Genomic DNA, 27,963 nt, shown 5'->3' with positions numbered 1-27,963 from the left:
TGTACTTGTCAAAGTAAGGAACTATGACATGTATATTTGGAATAGATTCCATCCTAGTTGAATCGAAGAGATTGGAATTCATGCGAGCATCATAGAATTACTTAGCTTAGATCTCTATGATTAGATTAGAAATGTTCTCCTGTGCTTCCAGACATACTGAGCTCCAAACCTACTCCTATTTCAAGTCAAGAAATAGATAAATAGACACATCCCATTGCACTGAGAGGGAGCAGTAGCTCATGACAATCAAAGTCGAATCGTGAGCTTGGTAACGAAGCAAATTCAATGAAGCAACAATCGGTACCATAAATATAGACAAAAATATAAATATATAAAATTTGTATGTAAAATAGATGAGTTTCATTATATATTTTATCTCTTGGTATATGATGGACCGAGATTTATGTACAACAAATCCAGCTGGGCCAAAAAGGAAAAAGGCTAATGGATTCCCTTACATAGGGACATATATGAAAGAGTAAAAAGAAGAGAAAAGATCATCAATAAATTAATTCAATACCCAAAATTCCAAGTACTAATAGACACAGATTAGGGAACATTACAACAAACAAGCATATTATTACATAGCACACCATTAGAAACCTCAGTTTCCTGCCTCCATTCCAATGGTGAAACACAAGCAAAGTCAATCAAATCATCAGTTATGAGAAAAAATGAGATGATCCTCAGAGCCTATCAATGTCTTCTCGCAAATGCAATGCATCTAACATCCTTAAAAAACGAAAAATAAATAAAAAAGAATCTGCTGCAGAGAACATGAAACTACAGTTCAGAATATTGTCCAAAGAGTAAATTTTTGTCGCATAAAAAGTTCGAGAAAAGAATGTCAACTCTTTAGAAAACATTGGTTTGTAGATCCAGGAGTTCAAGATCAATGAGTTCAGCTTCCTTTTCAGCTTCAGTCTCAAAAAGAGGAGCATCAAGCTCAGGAGGATTCTGTTGCAATGATAAATAAATGAATAAAAAAGTTGGTAACTAATCAAATACAGAAGAAAGAAGCAGAAATGGAATTATTCTTACCAGACAGCGAACTAATGCCCAATTAACACCCTTGAAGAATGGATGCCTCTTAATCTCATTTGCTCCTTCGTGTGAACCTAATCTCTTCTTGGGATCTCTGTGCAGTAACCGATACATTAACTGCTTTGCATTAAAACTAACCTGCACCAGTCACTATATGCATTAACATCTTACATTCACTTTGTATGGGAAATGTTAAGCAATCTGGACCATATATTGAGGTTTCCAAATGCAGTCCGAGGTGACATGACTGCAATCTGGAATGTTCGTGGGTAGTTATTGATGTTTAATTGCTCATTAATAGATGTTGAGTGAGTGAGAGATGATCTCACCTGCCCACTTCTTGGAAATTTAAGATCTTTGTGAAGAATATTGGCAAATGTGTTTTGCCTTGTCTTTCCCCTAAATGGTGTATGTCCGTACAGCATTTCATATAGAAGGATACCTGAAGGAAAAAGAAAATGAAGTCAAGTGGAAAGGGTACTGGCAATTTCGCCAACTTCACACACCAATTGATTGATGCATAAATGATGCCAAGTCAATCCTAGAAAAGATACAGAAGATAAATGAGATTACCAAGAGCCCACCAGTCCACTGCACTAGTATGGCCTGCCCCAGTTATAATTTCCTGAAAAAGAATAGAAAGAAAATTTAGCATCACAGTTCACCAGAACCAAAAGCTATCATGTCATTGATGAAGCAAATTCATGAGAAGTTATATGTAGCTTAACCCAAAGAAGAAAAAAGAACAATGTGTTTTTCAGGGAGAGGATGGCTGGAAAGTTTTAAACTTGAACCTTCTAAAATTATGTTTGGAATTTAGTTTTAAACTTGATTGAGAAGTATCACTCCCAGCATGACGCAGATCAAATTGAAGCACAGAAATCTTTAACTTGGATTTTCCATTCTTTAACTTAAATATTGACTGATGAATGAATGTTATTCAGTAGGTAAACCTCTAGATATATACTGCCACATAGCAATACATGGAATCACTTTGCTACTTGGATAACCAAGGATTGTTTACACAATATGCAGGTTGAGAGTAAACGAACCGGAGCTATATACTCTTCAGTGCCAACAAAAGAATTTGAAGCTCTCATGGGTTCAGCCATAAACACTGGAGCCTGCTGCTGTTGATGTTTATGGTGCTTCTTTTTCTTTCCATTTATACTTGGAATCAAAAGCTACAAGAGAATAACGAATTTAATGGATTTGAGTCATTATTGACTTGACACAAACTCCAATTAGAGGAAAAGAAGATTCCAATAGAAAAAAATGGAGGTAAGATAGATGAAATACCTGTGGTTTGCATGATGTCAAACATGATAGATCAAAATCTGTCAAGGACACATGTCCATTGCTCTGGAGTAAAACATTTTCAGGCTTTAAATCCCTGTAAATTATCCCTGAAAGAAAAACAATAGAAGGCTCATTAAACACATCAGTTCATTATATTCACTTTTAGCAAGCATTAAATAGCAAAAATTGCCTTTACTAGACTCTTATTGTTGAGTGTATGGATTTGAATCATCAGTTGACGTTAGAGAAGGAAAATGAATGAATCATCATTTACTTAAATAACATTTTCTTTAAAAAAATATATAATAGATATTTTAACTCAATTTCTACCTTGACAGTGAAGGTACTCCAATGCAACAACTACCTCTGCAGCATAAAATCTGTGATCATCAAACATTTATGTCAGGGATGTAGGAGGGTTATCACATAAGAGTCAAAAAAGTAACTAGACCCCTCACATAGAGACCACCAATATTTTGAAAATGATTTTTCCTTTAACAGGATCAAATTTGCATTTTTTGTAGGACCAAATTCAAAGAATGATGCATATCCGAAATCTTGAAGTAAAGAACAGCTAAAAAAAAAATTAGAAAGAAAAAGAAAACATTAATGCGAGTGCTAAGTTTTATTACTAGTGGATATTGTAAACATTAATATTATATTTTTTATTTCCAACACTTCATAGTGAACCTTTTTGACATTTTGTACTTCCTTTACCTCACAGCATCTTCCTTAAGTGCTTTTGTTGGTTGTCTTTCCAAAAGCATGAAGAGCTCACCACCAGGGCAGTAATCAGTTATCAGACAAATATGTGTTTTCGTCTGAGAAGTAAGAGAACATTAGGATTTGAAGCATGAAAATAATTCAAGTCAATTAGCTAACTTCGGAATTGAAAATCACATAGATGAGCATCTAACTTGCATTCAATTTGCAAAGACTGCTGGTGCTTGATTAAAAATATCTACTATCAACCTAGCTTATGCCCATTTTCTAACCTGAAATGAAGCATATAATGCAGGAAGGAAAGGGTGATCCAACTTGTCAAGAATTTCTCTTTCTGCACAAGCTCTATGCACCTGCATTGAAGAAAAGAAGTCGTGTACGACAATAGAGAATTCCAGAAGCTACAGAAGCAGCTAAAACAATGTAAATTCTAAACTTGGCTTATTCAGAAACTATCTAATACTTACACTTTGTAATCATATACTAATTTATTGTTCCAAGTTGTCCACAAGACCAGAAGAAAGATATAAACGTAGTTATGATAATTCAATTCTTATACCTTATTGCGGTTGAGCATAACATTCTTATCCATAGCTTTCATGGCAAAAAACTGACCAGTTCCACGCAACTCTACCAAATGCACACTGCCAAGCCAATTGAGAAATCAGATAGAATCTCAAAGGGAAAGTAAAACATAAGAAATGGAGGGTTATTGAAAAATTCCCAGCACCATTCTATATTGTATTGGTGTTAAATCAATGATATGTTTTCAGCAAATTTGAATTAGTTCTACAGAATCAAAGTTCCTTGTCTGTGATTTACATTGTTTCAAACACACAAACTGAAAAGGGATACAGGAAAAGAAGAAAGACAAACCTGCCAGTATCACCAGATCCCAATGGCTTTACTGGACTAAAATGTTTCAGTCCTATTTGTTCTCCATTGTCTAGGATCTGCAGTGTTAGGCAAATGAACCCATGAGATGAAATAGGTAACATGTGTTTATCGGAGAACAAATTGCTTGCACAAATCCTACACCATACTCTTTTAATGATTATGGTTACACAGAAATATCAGAAAGATATTTCCAGGACATATAATGCAGATGCAATAAGATCACAAATATAAAACCACCTATGAAACTTTCCAGCGGGAGCATTAGATATATCTGAAAGATTAATACCTTTTGAATTGCTTTCCAAGAGGGGTTATCCTTCCTATGAGGCTTTGGAAGAACAGCTTTTGAATGATTTGCCCACAAATCTTCTGGTTTCTGCAGATAGAAGTACCTTTATCATCGAAATATCACAAAAGACTTTCACAAATATTTACGGTATTCAGGCATTTACCAAATTGGCATCTGGAAGTTCTCTCACTGCTTCATCAACATTTTCTGCAGTTTGTTTCACCTGATAGTGAACATCAAGTTAACACATTAAGAAAGATTACTTAGGGTGATTAGCATAACTCATAATTAGGGAAGCCAGTTAATAAAGCTAAAATAATGTGGGAATTTAAACCAGTTTTTCACTCTCTTGTGCAGTTTCCTCTGCAATACAGTTGATGCGAGGCTCAACGTGCTCACTGCCATCTAGTTGTACTCCAATGAAATACTGTACTTCTCCCTGTTCACAGAAATCTAAAATTTATAAAGAAAATTTTCCTTTTCATGAAAAATATGAGCATCTGTCCTAGATAGAAGTCACATAACCAAACTGAGGGATTTGAATGGACACAGTACCTTTTGATCGCGCATAGGTTGCAGATGGAACAGGTTCCAGAACTTCTTGCCTGGATTAAGTGAAAAAGGCAATTAAGGGGAATAAAAACAATAAATTTTCAGAAATACCATTATAATCCCCATGAATTAGGCTCAGAATGAACAAAAGTACAAAATTCCATGAGCAAGTGAGAAGTACACCCAATGGTCTACTATAATTTGATCAGGACATCCATTTCGAAAATTTCAAACAAAATTTAGAATAAATCAGTAGTTATACCACTCTTTGTATAGTTAATGAGCTGAACAGTAACATCTGTCTGGTTATCAATTGCCTCTCTTATTTTCCTCACAGTAGCTGGATCAGTTTCAGGCCCTTGCAAAAATCTACAACATCCAAGTATCAAAAAATTGCAAAGAATTAATTGCATCCCAACAATTTTATGATCTTTAAAGAAAGTTTAGTACAAAAAATAATTTTCTCTTTCATATCTCATTTAAACAGATTCAGGGATATTGATGCCAGATAATCACAAAATGTACAGAAATTGAGTTCAACCAGGGAAGCCTAAATAAAGCCTAAGTTATTGAAGATTTCAAATTTTAACTTTTATTGCACCATATTAAAACTAAACTTGAGTGTACAACCAGGCTAAGAATATCAATGGATTCCAGGAAATTCAAAGCCATTATAGCTGCATGAATTCTGCTGCTTACCTGCAATTTCTTCCCAAGATTTCTTCACGGCTGTACTCTGTCAGCTCTAAGAAGCTATCAGAGGCAAATATCTGAAATTGGAAAAATCAGAAACGCTATACATTCTTACTCCTAACTACAAATTAGCAAATAGGTTTGTAACAAACGACCAATTACAGTTCTTACAATGGGATTATCTGGTAGCCTTGGATCAGTAATGACAAAGTTTTTCTCTATACGTTCAAGTGTTGTAGCGAGATCGATACCCTTTCTCATTTCCTTCTTCCTTACTTTGTCATCAACACTATCAAGCCTTGTATCATCATCACTCATCCCCTCTTCTTCATCATCAGCATTGAAAACAAGTTCATCATCCAAGCTCTCAGCTTTGGATTGTGTGCTTTTCCTCATGAACCTAAACAGCAAAAGACAAATTACATGTCAAATAGAAGCATCTGAAGGAATATGATTGAAAAGAAAAATGTATGCCTGTTTATAGGTGTAGCAGTACTCAGAAAGGAGATGCTGCACCCCATTAAAGAGTGGCGGATAGATTTTCTTGGTTTCTTCTCTGGCAACTCATTTATATGCTGCATTGAGCTTTTAGTGCCCCCAGGAGAACTCCGTCTACTTGAAGAAGGTAAATTCTCGGAGTTTCGCTTTCCCAGAGCTCCTTTTCTTTCCTCTTCTCCACCACCTTCAGATTTCCTCATCAAGGGGTGATTAGTAGATTCACTAAGTGAACGAGGTCCCTTCACTGCTTGAACAAGTTCATTTACTGAACTTGCAGCCATCTCCTTCTGACGTGCTACAGAAGCAAATTAAGATAATGTGGTACACGTAGTTGCAACTTGCAACAACCAAGAAACATCAAGAAATTTTATAACAGTATCCTCATGTTCTGAAACTGTTTTCTTCTTCTTTGCTTTCAAAAATGATACCCAAAATAGAGTATTCTTAGAGAGTATCACTCATGTTTGTTTGATTAGGTCAAATAATCCAGTCTAGTTTTTAAGTCAATATAGTTGCCACATTTCTTGATTAATGTTATTTCTCCTTGTCTAAGGGCTGTTATGCATAAATTCTATTTAAACTCTTGGCTACTTGCACTAAAGATATATAGACATGTTCAAACTTAAAAAACAAAAATCCTTATTTTTGTAAGTTCCTGCAGTGAACAGTGCCATAATAGTTACAGGGAAATTATTCTTTAAAATTCATGGACTCAAGACAACACATTATGTATAATGGGATCCACATGTAAAATAAGTGAGACTCATATATTTATATCCCAGGCAAAGCTTGAAAACAAAAATTCCTCAAGTGTGTTTTCCCTAAGCTAATAAACTGGACTGGACTCGAAAATGTAATTTCTTTAAAGAATATAAATCTAAGTTTTCTGTGAATTCCACATGAGTATCAGAAATGAACTATAACACACATTCAATAATTGTCAAGAAGAATAAACATGATATGCGTAGTACCATCATATCGGATCAAAGATTCAGGCAATCCATTGGGACGCAATGTCTTATCCTTGGACCCCTCTGTATACTTGCTAACCTCCACAAGCATTCTGCCAAACCAGCAGGAAAAAAAAAAAAAAAAAAGGGAAGATAAACATTGATTCCATACAGTGACACATTCCTAATTCCAAAATAATAATTCATTGCAAAAATTTCCCCTTCTGTTGTGTTACGGACTGAAGGTCCACAGGCCATCATTTTCAAGCATTGAATCCTTTTAGCAAGTGACAAGGATATGTGGGTAACCCAATTGAAAAAAATGTTGGAACTCTTGGCTTAATATGGGACAATAGGGCAGTTCTTGGTCTGATCAGCTTTAATTTTCATGTGGGGTGTCTTAAGTCTAAATGTTGTTATTTTTCATTGCTTTTCAAAATTTTTTGATATATCATAAAAGAATTAATTAAATTTTGTGGAAGAGTATAATATTTGAGAATATAAGTTAAGAAACTAACCCAATATATTTGAGAACTTTCCCAGAATCATCCTTGATTGGAGCAATAGTAAGAAGGTTCCAAAATGGTGTCCCATCTTTCTTATAATTCAGCAGTCTCCCACAGTAACTATTCCCTGCCCGCAAGGCCTCTCTTATTTTAGCTACGTCTTCTGGGTCCGTACCAGCACCTTGTAAAAACCGACTGCACCAAAAAAAAAAGAAAAAAAACAATTATGTCAATTTTATTGGTTCAAGCTCTAAATCGAATCGAAATAGGTTAAATTAATTTGAAATTGGCTCAGATCAACGGTCAAACCGACTACAGGGGGCTGGTTTTAGCCCTTTTCCCCAAACATTGAACTGAAACCGGTGGTTTGAACCACTAATTTCAATCCCAGTTCAAATAAATTTTTTATTAAGGAAAAAAAGGTCATGGCTTTAAAGGTAACACATAGTTCAAACCGTTTTCAAACTGAAATTAAAATCATAAAAAATTATAATTAAAATAAAAATTGAATTGGATTGAAACTAAACTAAAACCAACTATAAATTGAAATTATCTACAATTATGGTCAATCAATCAATTCCAATTCATCTGCTGGCCAAACTCTAAATTGCAATTCCGGCTCGGAACCAATCCAGACCGAACCGGTGGTCAGACCTACTATTTAATATAATAAAATATTAATAATTGTTTTGGATGCAAAATTATTTTTTAAAAAAATAAAAATGCATGTCGCAGTGGGAGAGAATATTAATACCAGTTCCTGCCTATGACTTCTTTAGAGGTATATCCAGTCATTCTAAAGAAGCCCGCACTTGCATACATTATTGGGTAGTCAGGTTTCGTAGCATCTGATACCACAAATGTTTGTTGGAAGGAGGATAATGCATCTTTTATGTCTTCAGATACTCTTGGAATTCCTTTAAATTCTTTTCCTCCATCATCCTCTGGTAAGTCCTCGGAGCTCTCAACCAAGTTATTCGAGTTTCTTATCGATGTGCCCGGTTTACTGTTATTCGGTTCATCCCCACCCGCAGTACTCACCCCGACCCCTTGCGGCTTGCCTGTTTCAGTGTCGGTTTTCAACACTAGGCCCCACTCAGCCGCTCTTTTTGCTGCCACACCCGCTTCCCCAAATAATTTTGTGGTCGTCTCAGTAGTTGTTGATTTCTTGTCATTATCAGATTGTGATTGTGTTGGTGACGACAATAATGGTAGTTGGGTGGAGTCTTTGAGAGCCATCCATGAGGTGATTTCCTGGGTTCGAACCGACTTGGAAGATAAACTGGATGAATCGGATTTTGGGTTATCATTAGGTTGTTCAACCCAAGTTTGCCAAGTGGGGTTGGAGCGGAAGGCTAGGCTTGTGGGTCGGGTCGAATAGGTGGAGGATGGATTGAATACTTCAAGTGATCCGCGAGAGTCTCTAGGCAAGGGAGGCATTAAAGATGACTGCTTGTTGGATGAGTTGCCAGTTGGTTCCATCTCTGCATAATACACATAAAAAAAAAATAAGCAGCTGTGCACACAGCTAGCTCTCTTGACTGCCGATGAGAGTGAGTGATAACACTACACAACATAACAGAAACAAAAAGTCTCAGTTTCTGCAAAACATGGAAACTTAAATTTGGGAAATTAAAGAAAATAAAGGGTAAAAATACAGAAACACATTTTTTAAAGTAGATTAGGATCAAACTTCAAAAGGTTGAAACTTCATGATTAAATGAAGGAAATGAAGCACCTGTGAAACAAGGTGAAGATAGGTGATGTCTTCTGCTGATTGAGGTGCTAATTAACTTCTGGGTATGCAAAAGGAAGCCTCTATGGAAACTCTGGAAACGAAACTGATCAACCTGAAAGCTTTATATTTATACCTTGAAGATGGTGGATGCCCCACACGGTGGAAGCTAGGTGGAGAGTGGAGAGAGCAGAAAGAAACGAGATGATATGGAGCAGAAAGAACTTTTGATTGCAAGAAAGACTAGCTAATAAACGAAGATAGCATTAAAAGAAAAAAGTTTGGCCATCTTCCATGCAAGAAAGCATTAAAGGAAAAAGCTGGGCCATCTTCCATGCCTCTACACCTAAAATTCACATGGCACCATTTCGTATCCCTACGCCATGAAGAAACTCAGAGCTCTGGAAATCAGTTGGCAACAAGAAAAGCAACAAAAAAACAGAAGCTATTCTCAGAAGCATATATTGGAGAGGTGATGAGCGAGTGTGTGTGTCAGTGTGCGTGCGTGCGTATATACATCCTATTTGCACGTTGGAGGTTAGAGGCTCCACGGACCGTGCCCTTGGCAGACAATGCCTCTTATGTTTCTCTGTCTTACTTGTAACAAAAGTTTTTGGGGGATAGAGGGTGTGCATTATTTGGATAGAATCGAGTGATTGAACTGAATTACTAAAATTTAGTTACTTTAATAAAAGTGAATTTAATATGATTTAAATTTTGGTTAATAATTTTTATATTTTTATATTTTCAATTATTAATTTAATTATTTTTATTTAGTAATCAAAATAATTAAATTAATATTAATTAATATATTAATTATATTTTTATTAATTATATATTATTTATATTTATTATTTTTATAAATAAAAATTATTTAAAATATATTTTTATTAATAATTAATTAATAACATAAAATATATAATGTTTTTCAATTACTTCAATTATAATTAAATATTTTTTATTTCGATTAAATTTAATCTTTTATTAACTTTAGTTCGATTTAATTCAATTAACTGACTACTAATCCTATTACCATATAACACAAACAAAACATAAATCAAAATATCTTTTTACATGATTTTTTTTCCTTAAGAGTAAAGTGGTATTTTCTTCACCAAATTTTACTCGATTTAGTGATTAAAAGTATTCCATTCACCTAACAGACTTAAGTTTGAGTCTTTATTTTCCAATTCACTTACTAAAAAACAACATATCTATTTTTGTAGTAACATTGCATTTTTTATTACTTTTATAAAACAATAATCATAAATTACAAATCAATAATCATTTAATATAATTTATTATTTTATTTTTTAAAGTATAAATTTAACATGATTGATTTAAAAAAAAAAAACTAAAAAATTAATATAATAACATGTTTTATTTTTAAATAAAATTATTTTTGATAATTTTTTAAATTTATAATTAAAATTTATAATATAGAACTGTAATATTCTCATTTAATATTTTCTTTTTAATATTTATATACCTAATTTAATTTTTTTTATAAAATAAACATTTTTATCACTTTTATAAAATAATAACCATAAATTATAAATCAATCTTTTTATAAAATAATAGATATAAATTACAGATCAATAATTATTTAATGTAATTTATTATTTCATTTTTTAAAATTATAAATTTAATATAATTGATTAAAAAAGTTAAAATACTAACATAATAATATTAATTAATAAGTTAAACTTTCTGAAAAATGTCACGTAATAATTTTTGGGAAAATTTGACTTACTTTATAATATAAATATAAATGAATAGATAGATAACCATCCAAGACTGACGTCAGTAGTAGATGATGTGGAAAAAATTTTTTTACAATATATTCAGATTATAAAGAGGAAAATAATAAAAAAAATTAAAAATTAATAATAATAAAAAAAAATATAATTTTTCTTTCATATTTGATAAAAATAAATATAAGAGAAAAAATTATTTTATAAATAATAAAATTATAATTTTACTTCTATGTTAAAAAATAAAAATTTATATAATATAAAGATATATTTATAGTTTTATACATTTTTTTATTTTTTTTATTTTAAAAAAATATAAAAATAAATAAAAAATTTTATTTTCCCCTTAAATTTTATTCCCTTTAAAAATTTTATTAAAATATAAAATAATAAAAATAAAAATTATTTTATACTCAAATTTTCTTTTCTCTTATTTTCTTTTTGTACAAGCATAGTGTCAAAGAAAATCATCTTATCTGTACTGGCCTGATAGGTCACATCTTGCTGCACTGTGCTCATGGGAATCATCTTCAACCAGAAAACTAGGTTAAAAATACTCTTTTGCCCATAGAAAAATTAGAGCGGCAAGTAGAATTGACATCCTTGATTTGTTCTTTTCTTGCAATGACCATCAATTTGAGCATTATTTCTACCAGGGGTGTGCAAACGGAACCGAACCGATAAAATCAAAAATTAAAAATTAAAAATTTTAAAAAGAGAATTGAATCGATTGATAAGAGAAAATCGAATTGAATCGAATCGATAAATATCGGTTTGGTTCGATTTTAAACCGATCAAACTGAAATTTATAAAATTTTATATTTTTAACATTAAATCTAAATAATAAAAACATAAAAATAAAAAAAATTAGAAATCAAAACTAAAAATCTTAAGGTTCGGTTCGGTTTTCTTTGATTTCGGTTCGGTTCGATTCGGTTCGATTCAATTTGGTTTGATTTTTTTATTTCCTATATATATTAATAATTCGGTTCAGTTCGATTTTTTTGATTTTTTTATGAAAATAACCGAACCGAACCGATTAAATTTAAAAACCGAATCGATTAAACTGAATTAATCGGTTCAATTCGATTTTTCGATTTAAACCGAAAACTGCACACCCCTAATTTCTACAGGGTGCCCACATGGCCAACTAAAATAAATATCTTATATATTTTATTTTAAAAATTAAATTGTTAGTGTTAAAATCTATGTCATTTATTTTTAATTAAAAGCTTTCTTCTTATATCTGTTTCGATATTTAAAAAAAAAATATTAATTTTATTTCCTATTATACTATATTAACATATTAAATTTTAAATTTCTATTTATTTATTTTAATTTTTAAACCACCTAAATTGAATACTTAATTATTATTATTATTTAAAATAATTTTAAAATGGCTTTATTTTATGATAAAAAAAATTTTAGTTTACACACTGACATTGTATTAATGAAATATTATATTTTCATCTCATTACAAAAAAGTATAATAATATTGTAAATTGTTCATTTATATAAAAAAAATTTTATAATATCTATTTCAAGTGTTAGCCCAATAAATATATAAATTTGGTTTATAAGTAATAAATAATTAAATTTACTTTATCTTTAAATTTTGATATAATTTACAATATATTTAACTTATTTATTAATAATTAAAATTAATTTAAAGTAATGTGTATATACATTATTTTTATATCCTAAACTTATTACCATAAAAATGGTGTTACCTTTTTTTAAATAAGTTAATTAATTTTACCTTTTTAAGTAATATAATTATTATACCCTTTTATAACTAAATTATACAATTAAATATTTTTTATTAAAAAATTTTGTTTTATTATGTATTGCAAGTAAATAATAAATATTATATTATTAACATCAGTCGGTCTTAAAACTATATCATATAGTAATACCTAATATGCTGTATAATGAATGATTAAAATTATATTTTAATTGAATTGACTAAAGGATTTTAATAATTATGAGGAAATTAATGGTTTTATTTATAAAATGTAAGTATAATATTTTTTTATTATAGAATAAAATTAATTTTTTACATAAATATTTTTATTTGTTAATTATATTAATATAATAAATATATAAAAAATGGCAGTACTACATTAGGAGACACTTTTACTTTTTTAACAACATTAAAAATGCCGTTTTACCCTTTACTTTGACAGGATATAAAATAATGGAACAATGGGTCGGGAACTCGACACGCATCCCTTTTAAAAGGCTAACAGATAAATTTTAATAATTGTCTCTAAATTTATATAGTTATAAAATATTATAACATAAAACTTCATAAATTTTTAAATTTTACATAATAAAATACTTTTAACTTTCAATTACTGATTTTTTAGTTAAAAACTGACGTGAATAGATCTTGCATGATGCTTAGTCAATATTTATCTCTTATCTATTATGCAAAGTGTAAAATTATTCTATCTATATGTGCAAAATTATTCTATTTAAAGAGAGAAAAATAATTTAATTTACATATGGCTTGTGAGAAAAAAGAGAAATACTGACTAAGGTTCATGTTAGAACTGTTTAAATTAGCGTCTAACTGAAAAAATAGTAATTGGAGGTTATAGGAATTTTACTATGCAAAATTTGAAAGTTAATGAGGTTTTATGTTATATTTTTAAGTTAAAGAACTGTAATATTATAACTAAATAAATTCAAAGACAATTGTCTAAATTTATCTCACCAGGATTATGGCTTGCCTATGCGCATATGTTATATTTTTAAGTTAAGGAACTGTAATATTATAACTAAATAAATTCAAAGACAATTGTCTAAATTTATCTCACCAGGATTATGACTTGTCTATGCGCATATATATATATATATATATATTCAAATCTTTTAATATACTATCACATTTTTTTTCTTTTTAATTAGCTAAATCTTTTAAGCTTGAAGGAATCTTTTAAATATTTATTTTCATATTGTATTAATTGATTTTCAAATTTTATTTATTTATTTTAATTTTAAAACTATTTAATTATTCATATATAAATTTAATTTTTTTACAATTTTATTTTTTTAGTTATAGTCATTTTAATTGTTTTTGAGTTATTTAATTGTTTAATTACTAAATTTATGCTAATTATTATTATCTTTATTACATTAATTTTAAGATGAATTTATTTTATGATAAAGTGAATTTTACCTTATACACCAATATTATATTAATGAAATATCATACATTATCTTATTACAAAGAAAATAACAATAAATTGTTGATCTATTTTAATAATATTTCTTGCATCTATTTTTTAATTATAAATACTACTTTAACATTGTAAGATTTTGAATGACATTATTATTCTTTTATTATAATATTATAATTCTTATCTAAAAATATTAAAAAATAATAATTATGGATATTTTTATAGTATCTATTTAGAATTGTTAGCATGTTAAAAGTGTAAATTTGATTTATAAGTAATAAATAATTAAATTTGCTTTTTATTAAATTCCTATATAATTTACAATATATTTAACTATTTTCTAATAATTATTTTTTCAAAAAATAAGTGTGTATAACATTACTTTTATATAATAAACCTATTATACCATAAGAATGGTATCAAGCCTTTTTAGAGTGATTACTTAATTTATTATTTTTACTGAATATTACTATTATCTTCTTTTATAACTAGACTCTATAATTTAATATTTTTTATTATCAAATTATATTTTATTTAATGTATTATAATAAATAAATTTAAATTTTATATTATTAATATTATTTGATGTAAACAAAGGTTTTGGAAAGAGATGGATGATTTAATGCAAAGCATACCGAATAAAGAGAATGTTCTCATCGATGGAGATTTGAATGAACAAGTAAGAAGTGACAGACAAGGTTATAACAACGTTCATGAAGGGTTTGGTTTTGATAGCCGAAATGATGAGGGGAAAAGCATTCTGAATTTTGCCACGACGTACGACTTACTACTAGCAAATACCTACTTTATAAAAAGGGAGTCACATTTAGTAACTTTCAAAAGTGGACAATATAGAAGCTAAATTTACTTCCTCTTAACCAGAAAGACAAATAAAGCTCTATGCAAGGATTGGAAGGTTATTATGAGAAAGGCTTTAACAAGTCAACATCAATTAGTGGTTTTGGATGTCAAGTTTATGAACAATTGAAGTAAGATTAGAAGAAATATGGTAGCTTGAACAAAGTGGTGGGAGTTTAAAGTAGTAAAGCAAGTGAGGTTCAAAATTGAGCTTCTCGAGTCCGAAGCATGAAAGCTGGATGTGGAGGCCAATGATATGTAGATACAGATGGCATTAAAGATTAGAGAAGTAGCTAGAAAAATATTTAGAGAGTTTAGAGGACATGGACCACCCTCAAAAGAGAGATGGTGGTGGAATGAGAAAGTACAAAAGACAGTGAAGAGAAAGAGAAAATAATATAAGAAATTACCTAAGTGTAATAATAATGAGGCTTATGAACAGTATAAGATAGAAAAGAAAGAGGTAAAAAAGGCGATTAGTCAAGCAAGAGCGCAGGCCTTTGAAAAATTATATGAAAAACTTGAAACTAAAGAAGGGGATAAAAATATTTATAGATTAGTGATGAGAGAAAAAAAATGTCAAGATCCCAATCAAGTTAGATGTATTAAGGATAAACAAGGAAAAGTGTTGGTGAAAGATAAGGACATTAACAAAAGATGGAGAAATTATTTTGATGATCTCTTTAATAATAGTCAAAGTGGTAATAGTGTGAATATAGACTACAGAGCAATAGAAAAGAATGTGAATTACACTATAAGGATTAGATCTTCAGAAGTAAAGGAAGCACTTAAGAGAATAAAAGTGGGTAAAGCTTATGGACCCAATGGAAGACCAATTGAAGTATGGAAGTGTTTGGGAGATGTGGGAGTAGCATGGTTAACTAAATTGTTTAATAAGATTCTAAACTCAAAGAAAATGCTTGATAAATGGAGGAAGAGTATTTTAGCACTTATTTTTAAAAATAAGGGAGACATACAGAGTTGCTCAAACTATTGAAAAATTAAACTCATGAGCCATACTATGAAGTTGTGGAAGAGAGTTGTGGAACATCGACTACGTTATGACACTTCTATCTCTCCTAATCAATTTGGCTTCATGTCTGATCGTTCAACTATAGATGCGATCTTTCTCATTAGAAGTTTGATAGAGAAATATAAAGATGTGAAGAAAGATCTATATATGGTTTTTATCGATTTGGAGAAGGCTTATGATAGTATTCTAATAGATGTCTTATGGAGAGTGTTAGAACAAAAGAGGGTATCTGTTAGGTACATACAAGTGTTGAAAGATATATATGAAGGAGCAACTACTATTGTGCACACAGTGAGAGAGGACACAAGAGATTTTTCTATCTTAGTTGGATTACACGAAGGTTCAGTTGTAAGCCTTTACCTTTTTATATCAGTTCTAGATGAATTGATGAAACATATACAAGAGAGTATCCCTTGGTGCATAATGTTTGCGGATGATATAGTTCTGATAGATGAGACGCAAGAAGGAGTTAATAAAAAGCTAGAGCTTTGGAGAAGTATTCTAGAGCCAAAGGACTTTAAGTTACGTAAAACGAAGATAGAATACATGCATTGCAAGTTTAGTGAAGGCCGAAATGGTGATAGGGAATGAGTTAGTTTGGATGGAGTGGCATTGCCCCACCCCAAAGTAATCACTTTAAATATCTCGGCTCAATCCTGCAAGTAGATGGGGGATGTGAGAAAGATGTTAGTCATAAGATTGAAGCTAGATGATTGAAGTGGAAATGTGCCACAGGAGTTTTATGTGATCACAAGATTCCAATAAGTTGAAAGAAAAATTTTACTGTACAACCATACGACCGACCATGTTATATAGTAATGTGTTGAGCAATGAAGGAGTCATATGTGTATAAGATGAGAGTTGCAGAGATAAGAATGTTAAGGTGGATAAGTGGCTATACTAAACTAAATAAAATCCGTAATGAGAGTATTAAAGAAAAGGTAGTAGTGTTGTCAATTGAGGATAAGTTGAGAGAAGGGAGATTGAGGTGGTTTAGTCATGTGAAGTACAGATATACAGAGACTTTAGTTAGACAAGTAGAGCACATTGGGTTAGAGAATAGAAAGAAAAGAAGGGGTAAACCTAAACTGACTTGGATGAGAGTAGTACAACATGACCTAAAAGCATAACACATTTTCAAGGATTTAACTCAAAATTGTTTAGAGTAGAGAAAGAGAATATATATAGCCGACCTCAAAAAATTTTTTGGATAAAAACTGAGTTGAGTTGAGTTAAAATAAAAATTATATATACACATAACTAATATTAATATAGTGAATGATTAAAATTTTATTTCAATTGAATTTATTAATGCTACATTTAATATGCTATAATAAAATGTAATGAAATAAAAAGTTTTATTAAATTTTAATTAAAAATTTAATTACATTATTATGAATTATGACTTATTAAATATAGCATAAATAATTTTAACAATTATTTATAAATAATAGTTTTATTTATAAGGTATAAGTATAACATCTTATACCATTATAAAATATAATTAGATATATTTTTACTATAAATATAAAAAACAAAACCCGCGGTATCACGGGCTTTTAGAGCTTGTTATTTCATATTTAAAGGTAAATTCTTTCCAAATTTCTTTTTTTTTAATTTAGAAAATAAAATTTATATTCATTAATTTTTTAAGATTTTCCTTTTCTAATAAATCAACTTAATTTGAATTAAATGTAAATAATTCAAATAAAATTAAGTACCTAAATATTAATAAAAATTTATAATAAAATTCATCTCTTAAATTTAAAATAACAAAATAAAATTATTTTTTCATACTATTAACAACAATAACTTTAGCAGTCTTAAAAAACTTTTTTTTTTAAAAAAATTTACTAATTTTTACAGTTAAATCATGAATTTTGTATAATTATCAATTGAACTCACATGTTCAATTGATGTCTCAAATTAATCTGACTGTCAATAAACTTTTAATATACTTAATAGAAATAACACTTGCCATATCATCACTAGAAAAGTCATATCAGAAATTTAAATTAAGGTTAATTATTTAAAAAAAAAACTATGAAAGTTATTAATTTTTATAATTAAATTATAAAGTTTTTATAATTGTTAATTAAATTCTCATATTTAATTGATATCTCAAATTAATCTGATCATCAATAAATTGATGAATATAGAAAGATATTATAATTTATGGTTATGTATATATCATAAAAAAAAATTAAAGATTGAGCCATTCATTAGGTTTGTTAGCGTGCATTAGATTGTGATTTTCTTTCTATCAACTTTTTTTTTTTTTTGGTCTCATTTGCCTTGGGCTAAATTTGGGTGGGAACTAATCAAATATCCCAATCATTCATAATTTTTTCAATCAAATTTGATATTATCATATTATTATGACTTTGAAAATCCAAAATCGATCTAAAAATACATATATGGGCCTTTCAATTTTTTTTTTTCCTCAAAACTTTTAATAAGGAGGAGTGATGGGAGACAAAATTTTGAGACCAAGACTCTATAATCCTAGAATTCTCAAATTTTGAGAGATACGTAATAACCATTGAAGCAGATGTGTCATAATTTTGAACTTTCATATATGGTGCATAAATTACGTTTTCTTTCTTTAGATCCGAAGAATTCTCAGTCTAATCTCATCTCCATCTTCATCTCCATGGATGGGAAGTAAAAAACAAGAAAAACGAGATAAACAAAAACCAAACTTTCCACTAATGTGCCGAGAAACAAAAACAATCTTTTAGAGAAAATAAAGAGACAAAAAAATGTTTTCTACCCAGCAAAGATTGCTACTTACAGGCATTAGAAAGACTCTCTTTTGGTTCTTTGTGATTCTGGCAATGCTTTATGTTGTCTACTCTTCTCATCTTCTCTTGAACAATGATCGCCAATGCATTACAAAGGAAGAAAATCTTAAATTACTCAACAACATGTCAACATCAACCCACCTCAATGATGAACAAGCAAATAACTCTTTAGAACCTATTCTACTTCCTCAGAAGGCACAGACTTACGATACAGAGCTGAAGCACATTGTTTTTGGCATAGCAGCTTCTGCAAATCTGTGGGAGAAGAGAAAGGAGTATGTGAAAACATGGTGGAGGCCTAAAGAGACTAGAGGGATTGTTTGGATGGATAGAAGGGTAAGGACTAGAAGAAATGAAGGCTTGCCTGAGATAAGAGTCTCTGCAGACACCTCAAAGTTTAAGTACACCAATAGGCAAGGGCATAGATCTGCAATAAGGATTTCAAGGGTGGTTTCAGAGGCCTTGAGGCTTGGTTTGAAGGACGTCAGATGGTTTGTTATGGGAGATGATGATACTGTGTTCGTTGTTGATAATGTGGTAAGGATCCTGTCAAAATATGATCACAGGCAATTTTATTATGTTGGTAGCTCCTCGGAGAGTCACCTTCAGAATATATATTTCTCTTATTCTATGGCTTATGGAGGTGGTGGATTCGCTATAAGCTATCCACTGGCACAAGAATTGGCTAAGATGCAAGACAAGTGTATCCAGAGATATCCTGGATTGTATGGCAGCGATGATAGAATTCAGGCTTGCATGGCTGAGCTTGGGGTGCCACTCACCAAGGAACCAGGGTTTCATCAGGTATATATGTCTATCTACATGCCTTAACTCTTCAATACAGTACTGAACCTAATTTTTTACTTTGGAGGCAAAGTAGGAAATGATTGTTGCTTGCGCTTGTGCAGTATGATGTATATGGGGACCTTTTAGGCCTTCTGGGAGCCCATCCTGTGACTCCGTTGGCATCACTACATCACCTTGATGTAGTGGAGCCAATATTCCCTGGCATGACAAGAGCTAAAGCTGTCCAACACCTATTCAAATCCATCAGGCTTGATTCAGGTAGCATAATGCAGCAATCTATCTGCTATGACAGCAAAAGGTATTGGTCTATCTCCGTCTCATGGGGCTTTGTTGTTCAAATATGGAGGGGAGTGATCTCTCCTAGAGAACTTGAGATGCCCACTAGAACCTTTCTGAATTGGTATCGAAAAGCTGATTATACTGCATATGCATTCAACACAAGGCCTGTGACGAAGCACCCATGTCTCAAACCCTTTATCTTTTACATGAGCACTTCTAAATATGATCGACCTAAGAAGCAAACAGTTGGGGTTTACTATCGCCATAAATCTCACTCTCCTTTTTGCCGGTGGAGAATGGAATCCCCAGAAAAAATTTCTTCTGTTGTAGTATTGAAGAGGCCAGATAGTCTTCGTTGGCAGCAGGTAAGGTGTTTGGAAGCATGTAATGTTCATGCATTACACTAAGCATTCATTTCATTTTCTTAAAATGCATTAAATACTGCTGTTTTATGTTCTTTTGACATGTTTCAAACAATTGGCTATGCACAAAATTAATTCCAAGAAAGTAGAAATCTGACTTTAACAGTTAATGTTAATCAGCATCTGCTTGTTAATTCAGAAAGAGCAGATGCTATTTCAATAAGCACCACAAAATGAGTTTTTTTATGTTCTCTTTTCCCTAATCAACCTGAAAATGAACAAATTCACTCTACACACTCCACAAAAATGCAGAGATCAATTACAATTGCTTCTGTACTTCTTTCACTATGCAATTTTTAGATAAAGTTAAGATTGCTATGCTATTGCCAACTGACTCACAATTTCTTTTGCAGTCAACAAGAAGGGATTGTTGCAGAGTTCTGCCAACAAATAGATCTTCAACTTTGTACTTGTGGGTAGGCAATTGCCGAAGGGGTGAGATTAGTGAATTGCAGCAGCAATAAGGAACCTATATTGTTTTTCTCTAATTCTATCTTCTTTCTCAAGGAGCCCAATGCATACAGGAATAAAAATCAAGCCAAGGGTGTCAATTGAAATAGAGCTCACAAGATCAAATTTGTTAGCTTCTGCCACACAAGCAAGCTCACAGAAATAGAATTTCAATCCACTTCACTCATTAGGAACTCACCAACAATTTTCCTTTCCTTGTTTCATTTCATCTATGTAAATTTGATACAAGTTCATCAGCAATCATAGTTTTCTCTACGAATTGTACCTGCTACAAGTTGTCTTTTATCTAGCCATACATTCATATGGAAAAACTAAGCACTTCTCTCTACTGCAATCAAAATATTGATTTATAATTTTTTTTTCCTCCCAGAAGCTTTCTTCTCATAAGCCACCAATTAATCATCAATCAGTTTTACTTACTGGATGAGCTTCAGTTTCATTGCTTACTGTGAAATTCTGAGGAACTGATGTGACTGGGGATATTGTAGACACCAAAATGGCGAGTTCAACATGATTATTATTGAAAGGCTGTGGCATGCCAAAACGATGTGTTGCCACGATCTTGCCATCCTTGATCACCAGGTTAACTGCTTTCAAAAACATTAAATTAATGAGTGAATATTGCAGCAACAGTTATATCCATTTATCAAGAATTTTCAACACTAATTGCTGATTCATTTGATTGCCTAGAGTACATAAGAGAAGATAAATAAAATTGAATTTTATTTATATTAATTAATTAGATGTTTGACAGACTAGTTTACAAGGAAGTGGGTACTTTACCTCCTTCACTCAATTGGAACTGATGCAAAATTTTCAGGACTCAACCAGAAGATAAACAAGAAAACTTAAAGAAATGAAAGAAAGTAGAGGCATAATCTCCGAATTAAGCTGGTTCCTTAAATTGCACTGTTTGATACATGGAGGAAAACAAAAGAACACTTAGGCTCCATTTAGATAAGGGAAAGAAACATAGTCTATGTATCAATTCCATGACTTCCTTTCCCAAATCTTCATCCATTCAAGATCCAAAGAGGATTCTTTCGGCAAAACTTTGGAACCCCAGTTGCTTGTGGAATTGAATCAGGAAAAACATATATGGTTTTGTTTCTTGCACCATCCAAATTTAAAAGAATTCTTTGAAATAAGAAATTAATAAAAGAAACAGAGGAAACCCCTAAAGAAAGCACAATGTCAATCTTGAGGACAAGGTTGTGATGAACATGTAAGGAAGTTTTCCCACTTCCAAAAATCCAACAAAGAAAAGAATCCAAAGAACTAAAAACAAGAAAATGGCTATCTTGAAACCTTTAAATATGAATAAACGTACCTGGGTAAGAGAACCACCAGAGAGTGAAGAGGCAGAGCAAAACAATGACAGGGATAACATGGACCAACTTCTCAGCGGCTAATCTTGAGCGCAAAGTCTCCTTGTAATCCCTTCTGAAAGGATTAGAAGAACGGAAGTAGAGAGGAAGTTGGCCGCCGGAGATGTCCACCCTTAGGCTTCTTGGAGAATATTTGGCTTGTTGCTGTGGTGGTTGTGTCACCTTCATCATACAGTTCTCTGCTTCAGGTGCTCGAGATGAGCTTGTTGGCCTCTGCTGCATTTACACACCCAGAGAGAGAGAGAGAGGTTTTTAGGGTTTTTGGTAGGGAGGTGTTGAGAGGGAAGAACGGGTAAGTGAATTGTGGTTTGGAAGGTATTTCTGTTGGTTAGGGAGTTGGGGGATTCCCTTTCTGGGTTGGTTGGCTTTTTAACGACTTGGCTTTTTAGGCGGGAAAGGCTGTACACGTGCAGCTCACGTGATAATCTTCAAATGACAACTAAAAGATTATTATAATTTTTTCAACTTATAAGCCTGTTCTGAATTTTTTTTTTTAATTTAAACATGTCATTTACAAAATTCTTAAAAATTCATTAATTTGAATTTAAATTCTTAAATTGTTTAATTTATACATTACCAGGGTTAAGAATTGTTTTACCCTGTCAAGGAAGAATAGGAGAGAGTTCATAATTTCCAATTACCTGAAGGCCTAAAAATGGAAAACTTCTTCATGTTATTGGCTGGAAAAGGCTATGGATTTTATGCTAAAATTGGTAAACTTTTCCCCTTTACTGTACATATCAGGCAAAAGATGGGAGAAAAAGCAAGAACCAGAGAGGGGAACTTGTTACTATGAAAAATAATCAAGGCTAGTCTATTGAATTAAGGAAATGGTTCCTACAGAGACAGCATCTTACATACAAGAATCCCAGCTCACATGTACAACAGAAGAGAAGAAGCAAGGGCAGAAATTTTCTGTAAGAGAAGTCCAAGGATGGAACTACTGCCAGATATCTCCATTTTACAAAAATTGACACCAGGCACCCTTTTAAATAAACACGACAAAAAGCTATCAACCATTTATTTGGCCTTCCATATTATTAGACTATGGAGAAATATTGCCTACACTTCTGTCATTATCTTTCTTCAGTCCAGGAGGTGATGAGGTCCGATGGGAGCCTTCGACTGGATCAATTTGGGGATCATATTTTTGAGAAGCCAGATAATTCAGAGCCATAACCACATCAGACACAGCAGGCCGCATATTAGGCTGCTCCTGAACACACATTGCAGAAATGGCGAGAGCTTGGTACAATCCTCTCACAGGATATTGACCTTTAAGTAAAGGGTCAACCATGCGTGAAAAGTTTCTCCGGTCTTTGAACATAGGTCGTGCCTGCAAAGAATCCGATCGATTTTATAAGCTCCATCAATGATGCTACTCCCAGTTAATATAATTTCTTTTTTTTTATCTACTTCAATTCTTAATCAGATAATTCCAGAAGAGCTCCCCCATTAGTTAACAAATGTAAATTATAAGGAAATAAGAATTAGCAAATCTTCTCAAAGTCCAATGGAAGTCTACTTTCCATTAACTCTTAGCCCATATGCTTTTTGAAAGCTTCCAATTACAAAATATTATTTTCAATATGAAATTATGGATCAATGAATAAACAATAAAGACTGAAGCAAAAACATTACAGAAACAAAATAAAGATAAAGAGCTAATTTAAGACATAGCATGCAGGATTCAGTTGACAAATTTGTTAGGAGCAATAACAGCAACACAGAAATTTTATTGCAAGTCACAGCAAGGAAAAGAAGGTAAATTTAGGAATCTGGTATTCACTTCAGCTAAAGTTTCACTCATTGTTTGTTTCCTTGAAAAAAAAATTGAAGTTAAGGAGAATACAGTTCCCTTATATAATCTAATTTTTACAGTTCAAACTTCGTTGCAAGACGATCATTTCATCCAAAAGTAACAAAGAATTAAATCTTATTTTTGAAAAACTTCTTTGCATCGCACATTGTAAAGGCATTATAGCATTATCTACTCAGAGAATAATTAGGTTCAGTAGTAAATAATTGAATTCAAAAAACATTACTCACACAAGACAGAAAAACAACCAAAACTAAAAAAATAAAAATCAGTCAGCTACTTTCCACACAGTTGGTGCCTTGGTGGTCATCAGAAAGGAAACAGTTAACAAGTAGAGTCATTTTGTATCAATCAACTGCATGTAAATATTATCAAATAAATTGGCTGCTCAATCGTAAAACACCCATTTGGACTTAAACATGAATATTTCAAGGGTTGATCTTCTGCCTGACTGTTAATGATTAATCATAAAACATCTAAAGACCAAAACAATTGCAGTTGAAATTTATAATAATTTGGTGCTAGTGATGTTTAATCATAGAACACAAAATTTCAACTAGTACAAGCCTGAAATCACTTACCCAAGCAACAAGATTCTGCTCATTACGATCCCTTGTTTGATCAATTGCTTTCCTGCCTGTGATGAGCTCCAAAAGAACCACTCCAAAGCTATAAACATCTGATTTAAATGTCAGTTGACCTGTCATTGCATAGTCTGGCGCACAATACCCATATGTGCCCATAACCCTTGTAGAAACATGAGTTTTATCCCCACTGGGTCCCACTTTGGCCAGGCCAAAATCAGACAGCTTTGGATGATAGTCCTCACCAATCAAAATATTGGAGCATTTCAGATCACGATATATAACAGGAGGTTTCATTTTGTCATGTAAGTATTCTAAACCCTTTGCTGCACCAGCAGCTATTTTCATTCTTGTGTTCCAATCAAGTGGTTGCCTATTATGTGGAAGATCTGCAAAAGGAAAAATATTAAAGAGAAATAAAATAGTAAATGGTAAGGTATGAAATGAGCAATCAACACAAGGATGAGATGGTAGTATGACTTACATACCATGCAGATGGTTTTCTAGAGATCCTAATGACATGTACTCATACACCAATAGCCTCTGATCTCCCTCAGCACAATACCCAATCAACTTGACAAGATTGGGATGATCTGCTAGACTTAACGTCAATACTTCAATTACAAACTCCCTAGTCCCTTGAAGGCCATTTCGATCAAGTTGCTTAATAGCAACAACCTGTATCAAATAAAACAACATAATTCAAGTCTCACTACCCATTAAAAGCAAATCATGCATGTGGACACTGTAAAGGGAACTTTACAGCAAAATAAATTAAGAGTATATTAAAAGGGTGCCCACCTGGTTGATTTTATCCAAATACCCCTTGTAAACTTTGCCGAAACCTCCTTCACCCAAGCAACAATCTGACTGGAAATTGCCTGTTGCGGCAGCAAGCTCCTCAAAGGTAAATGTTTGGGCAAGCTTCCCATTGTTTCTTGCATTGTTAGAAACCTCATCCATTAAATCTAAATTCTTTACATCCAAAGATAACTGATCATCATTAGAAGTCTCCTCTTTCTTTACATTTGCTAATGGCTTTACTTTCAATGATCCTGTAGAACCAGAAAGGGAAAAAAAAAAAAGTTAAAACGCATGATAAGATAACAAGTACCATATAAACCCAAACCAAAAAAAAAAAAGTTTAAGAACGATTTATATTTAAGAATATTATAGAAAATGCCCAAGCCATCAAGTTTGAAAGCAAACAAAGAACACGCTAAGGACAAAATATTGAACACCCAAAGGAGGGTTTTGGACGATGGGTCAATACAACACCAACATCACCAGCAACGTAAACCCACAACCAAGAAAACAGATGAAACAGACAATGTTGAGAAAGAGAGAGAGATTAAAATTTGAGCTATTGATCATTTCAACCCATGTCAGCAAGAATCGAAATTAACATTTCCTAATCATTCAGCTGACAATCAATACCAAATTTGATTACAAAAAACAACTGGAATTAACAGGGGAAAGAGAAAATCCCACCGAGAATTCGATTATGATCAATTTTTCAAAGATGAAGAAAAGGGTTCCACACTGAAAGAGAAAAAAAGAAACCATAATTTACACACAAAAAAAAAAAGATTACATTTAAAAATTCAAAACATATAATGATCATGAAACATTAGATAGATACCTGAAGTGGGTTGTGTTTGATCATTGTGTTTAATGCTATTATTGTTGCTTCTCTCTGATCGCTTGCTTGATTTTCCAGTGCAGGGAAAACACCCCATATTCTTATTATTCTTATAATTATTGTTCCTCCTATGATTATTATTATCAAATTCAACAAAAATAAAAAATAAAAAATAAATTCTCTCTCTTTCTTTCTTCTTTTCTTCCTTGTCTGTCTACAGAGAAAAAGAAAATAAAGACACAGAAACTGTTGAAAGAGAGAGAGACACACACAGACAGAGGAAGAGAGCTGCAAGAACTAGCTCCTTTGGAGGTTATTTACATGTATTATATTCTTTTCTGGCTATGTTCCAGTGTAAACCTAAGTACATAACTTGTTAAAAACACAACGAACCACAAAATTCCACGTGGCGAAACGACATGGTGAAAATTCATGTCTGCAAATACTATTTGGTCAAATAAGTTCAAGTTGTTGTCTTGTCCGTTTGTGTACTGCGGTGATGACGTGGCACGTGGTTAGTAGTTTGACGGTGATTTGGTGCACCAATAGATCTTTGTCATCTTTGGAGAAGCAATATAAATATTATTTTATATATATATATATATATATATTTTTTAAATGTAATTACCTGCCCGTGACGTATGAACCGCACAGCTGCCATTAATCGCCGTCTGATTTTCAAAGCGAGTGTGATAAGTCAAATGCTTATTTAAAAATTGGGAAGGGACCCACCCCTCGATCTGCGCACCCCACGGCTGAGAGGGGACCCACAGTAGAGAACATAAAAAACGCGGTTTTCACATTTATTCATGTTTTAAACAGTGGTGTTGATATAATGGTGTGCTCGACTATGTTTTGCGCTTTGGCTGGGGTGCGATACATCCGATCACCGATTCAATGAGTGATTTTACCATTTTGTCCTGACACGGGATTTTAGAGTTTTATACAGCTGTAAATAGGATAAGAGAAGGAGGTAGGAAGGGGGAAATCTTCGGTTGAAGACAGTAAATGAAAAAACTAAATAAATAAATAAATTTATTATTTAATTTTTATATCTTAATAAAATTAATTATTTAATTTTTATATTTTAAAATATATACTATTTCATTGTAAGAGAAGGAACTAGGAAGGAGGAAATTTTCAGTTGAAGACAGTAAATAAAGAATTAAATTAAAAAAATCATTATTTAATTTTATATTTTAATAAAATTAATTATTTAATTTTTTATATTTTAAAATATATACTATTTCCTTATAAGAGAAGGAACTAGGAAGGAGGAAATTTTCAGACAGTAAATAGAAAAAAATAAATTAAAATAATTATTATTTAATTTTTATATTTTAATAAAATTAATTTTTAATTTTTATATTTTAAAATATATACTATTTATTTTATATATTTTATTTCATTATACTGTTTAATTATATTTTTTTATTAGTCAATATATTTTAATGTTCGTCAAATTATTATTTAATTTTTTTATTTTAATTAAATTAATTAACTAATCTATATATTTTAAAAAATATTATTATTTAGTTTTTTTATTTTAGTGAAACTAAATAATTTGCTCTTATATTTTGAAAAATATAATATTTTATAAAATATTTTTTAAAATAAAAAATAAAATTTTGCTATGAAAAAATTAAAATTGAATTTGTATCTTTTAAAAAAATAAATGTTAATTATTTTCATTCAATTCATTGAAACATTATTTTTGTGTTTTATTTCTTA

At 31.3% G+C, this 27,963-nt stretch overlaps 4 protein-coding genes across 9 annotated transcripts; 1 reads left to right on the top strand and 3 right to left on the bottom strand.

The window, feature by feature from the left end:
* Positions 1-485: 485 nt before the first annotated feature.
* Positions 486-9,788, bottom strand: LOC110665116 (phototropin-1). Of its 5 annotated transcripts, none has more exons than XM_021825105.2 (23): positions 9,190-9,786; positions 8,206-9,017; positions 7,464-7,646; positions 6,967-7,058; positions 5,972-6,290; positions 5,669-5,897; positions 5,504-5,574; positions 5,067-5,173; positions 4,808-4,857; positions 4,587-4,691; positions 4,416-4,475; positions 4,250-4,339; positions 3,943-4,019; positions 3,626-3,710; positions 3,339-3,419; positions 3,061-3,164; positions 2,674-2,723; positions 2,344-2,450; positions 2,097-2,228; positions 1,618-1,669; positions 1,374-1,486; positions 1,042-1,182; positions 486-957 (listed from the first exon to the last, which is right to left on the bottom strand). In XM_021825105.2, the coding sequence occupies exons 2-23, from the start codon at positions 8,931-8,933 to the stop codon at positions 856-858; spliced, it is 3,078 nt and encodes a 1,025-aa protein (XP_021680797.2). In that variant the 5' UTR covers positions 8,934-9,017; positions 9,190-9,786; the 3' UTR covers positions 486-855. The 5 variants fall into 5 exon arrangements, with proteins under 5 accessions (XP_021680797.2, XP_057999201.1, XP_021680795.2 ...); XM_058143218.1 differs by having other exon boundaries at positions 6,014-6,290; XM_021825103.2 differs by having other exon boundaries at positions 8,206-8,935.
* An 8,990-nt stretch (positions 9,789-18,778) lies between these two features.
* Positions 18,779-20,792, top strand: LOC110665117 (uncharacterized). The gene is made up of 3 exons (XM_021825107.2): positions 18,779-19,624; positions 19,729-20,271; positions 20,682-20,792. Exons 1-3 carry the CDS (start codon positions 18,779-18,781, stop codon positions 20,790-20,792), a joined length of 1,500 nt encoding a protein of 499 aa, XP_021680799.1.
* A 181-nt stretch (positions 20,793-20,973) lies between these two features.
* LOC110665119 (uncharacterized) lies at positions 20,974-22,825 on the bottom strand. Its single transcript, XM_021825110.2, has 2 exons — positions 22,130-22,825; positions 20,974-21,386 (listed from the first exon to the last, which is right to left on the bottom strand). Exons 1-2 carry the CDS (start codon positions 22,407-22,409, stop codon positions 21,202-21,204), a joined length of 465 nt encoding a protein of 154 aa, XP_021680802.1. The 5' UTR covers positions 22,410-22,825; the 3' UTR covers positions 20,974-21,201.
* A 146-nt stretch (positions 22,826-22,971) lies between these two features.
* Positions 22,972-26,539, bottom strand: LOC110665118 (probable serine/threonine-protein kinase PBL5). 2 transcript variants are annotated; one of them, XM_021825109.2, is made up of 6 exons: positions 26,233-26,539; positions 26,082-26,132; positions 25,392-25,645; positions 25,079-25,268; positions 24,588-24,979; positions 22,972-23,523 (listed from the first exon to the last, which is right to left on the bottom strand). In XM_021825109.2, the coding sequence occupies exons 3-6, from the start codon at positions 25,551-25,553 to the stop codon at positions 23,233-23,235; spliced, it is 1,035 nt and encodes a 344-aa protein (XP_021680801.2). In that variant the 5' UTR covers positions 25,554-25,645; positions 26,082-26,132; positions 26,233-26,539; the 3' UTR covers positions 22,972-23,232. The 2 variants fall into 2 exon arrangements, with proteins under 2 accessions (XP_021680801.2, XP_021680800.2); XM_021825108.2 differs by lacking the exon at positions 26,082-26,132.
* Between the last annotated feature and the right edge of the window lie 1,424 nt (positions 26,540-27,963).

The sequence above is a fragment of the Hevea brasiliensis genome, chromosome 1 (assembly GCF_030052815.1).
Source record: "Hevea brasiliensis isolate MT/VB/25A 57/8 chromosome 1, ASM3005281v1, whole genome shotgun sequence".
In the NCBI taxonomy this organism is placed as follows: domain Eukaryota; kingdom Viridiplantae; phylum Streptophyta; class Magnoliopsida; order Malpighiales; family Euphorbiaceae; genus Hevea; species Hevea brasiliensis.
The sequence above is the reverse complement of the archived record's forward strand: the minus strand, read 5'-3'. Positions and strand labels throughout refer to the sequence as shown.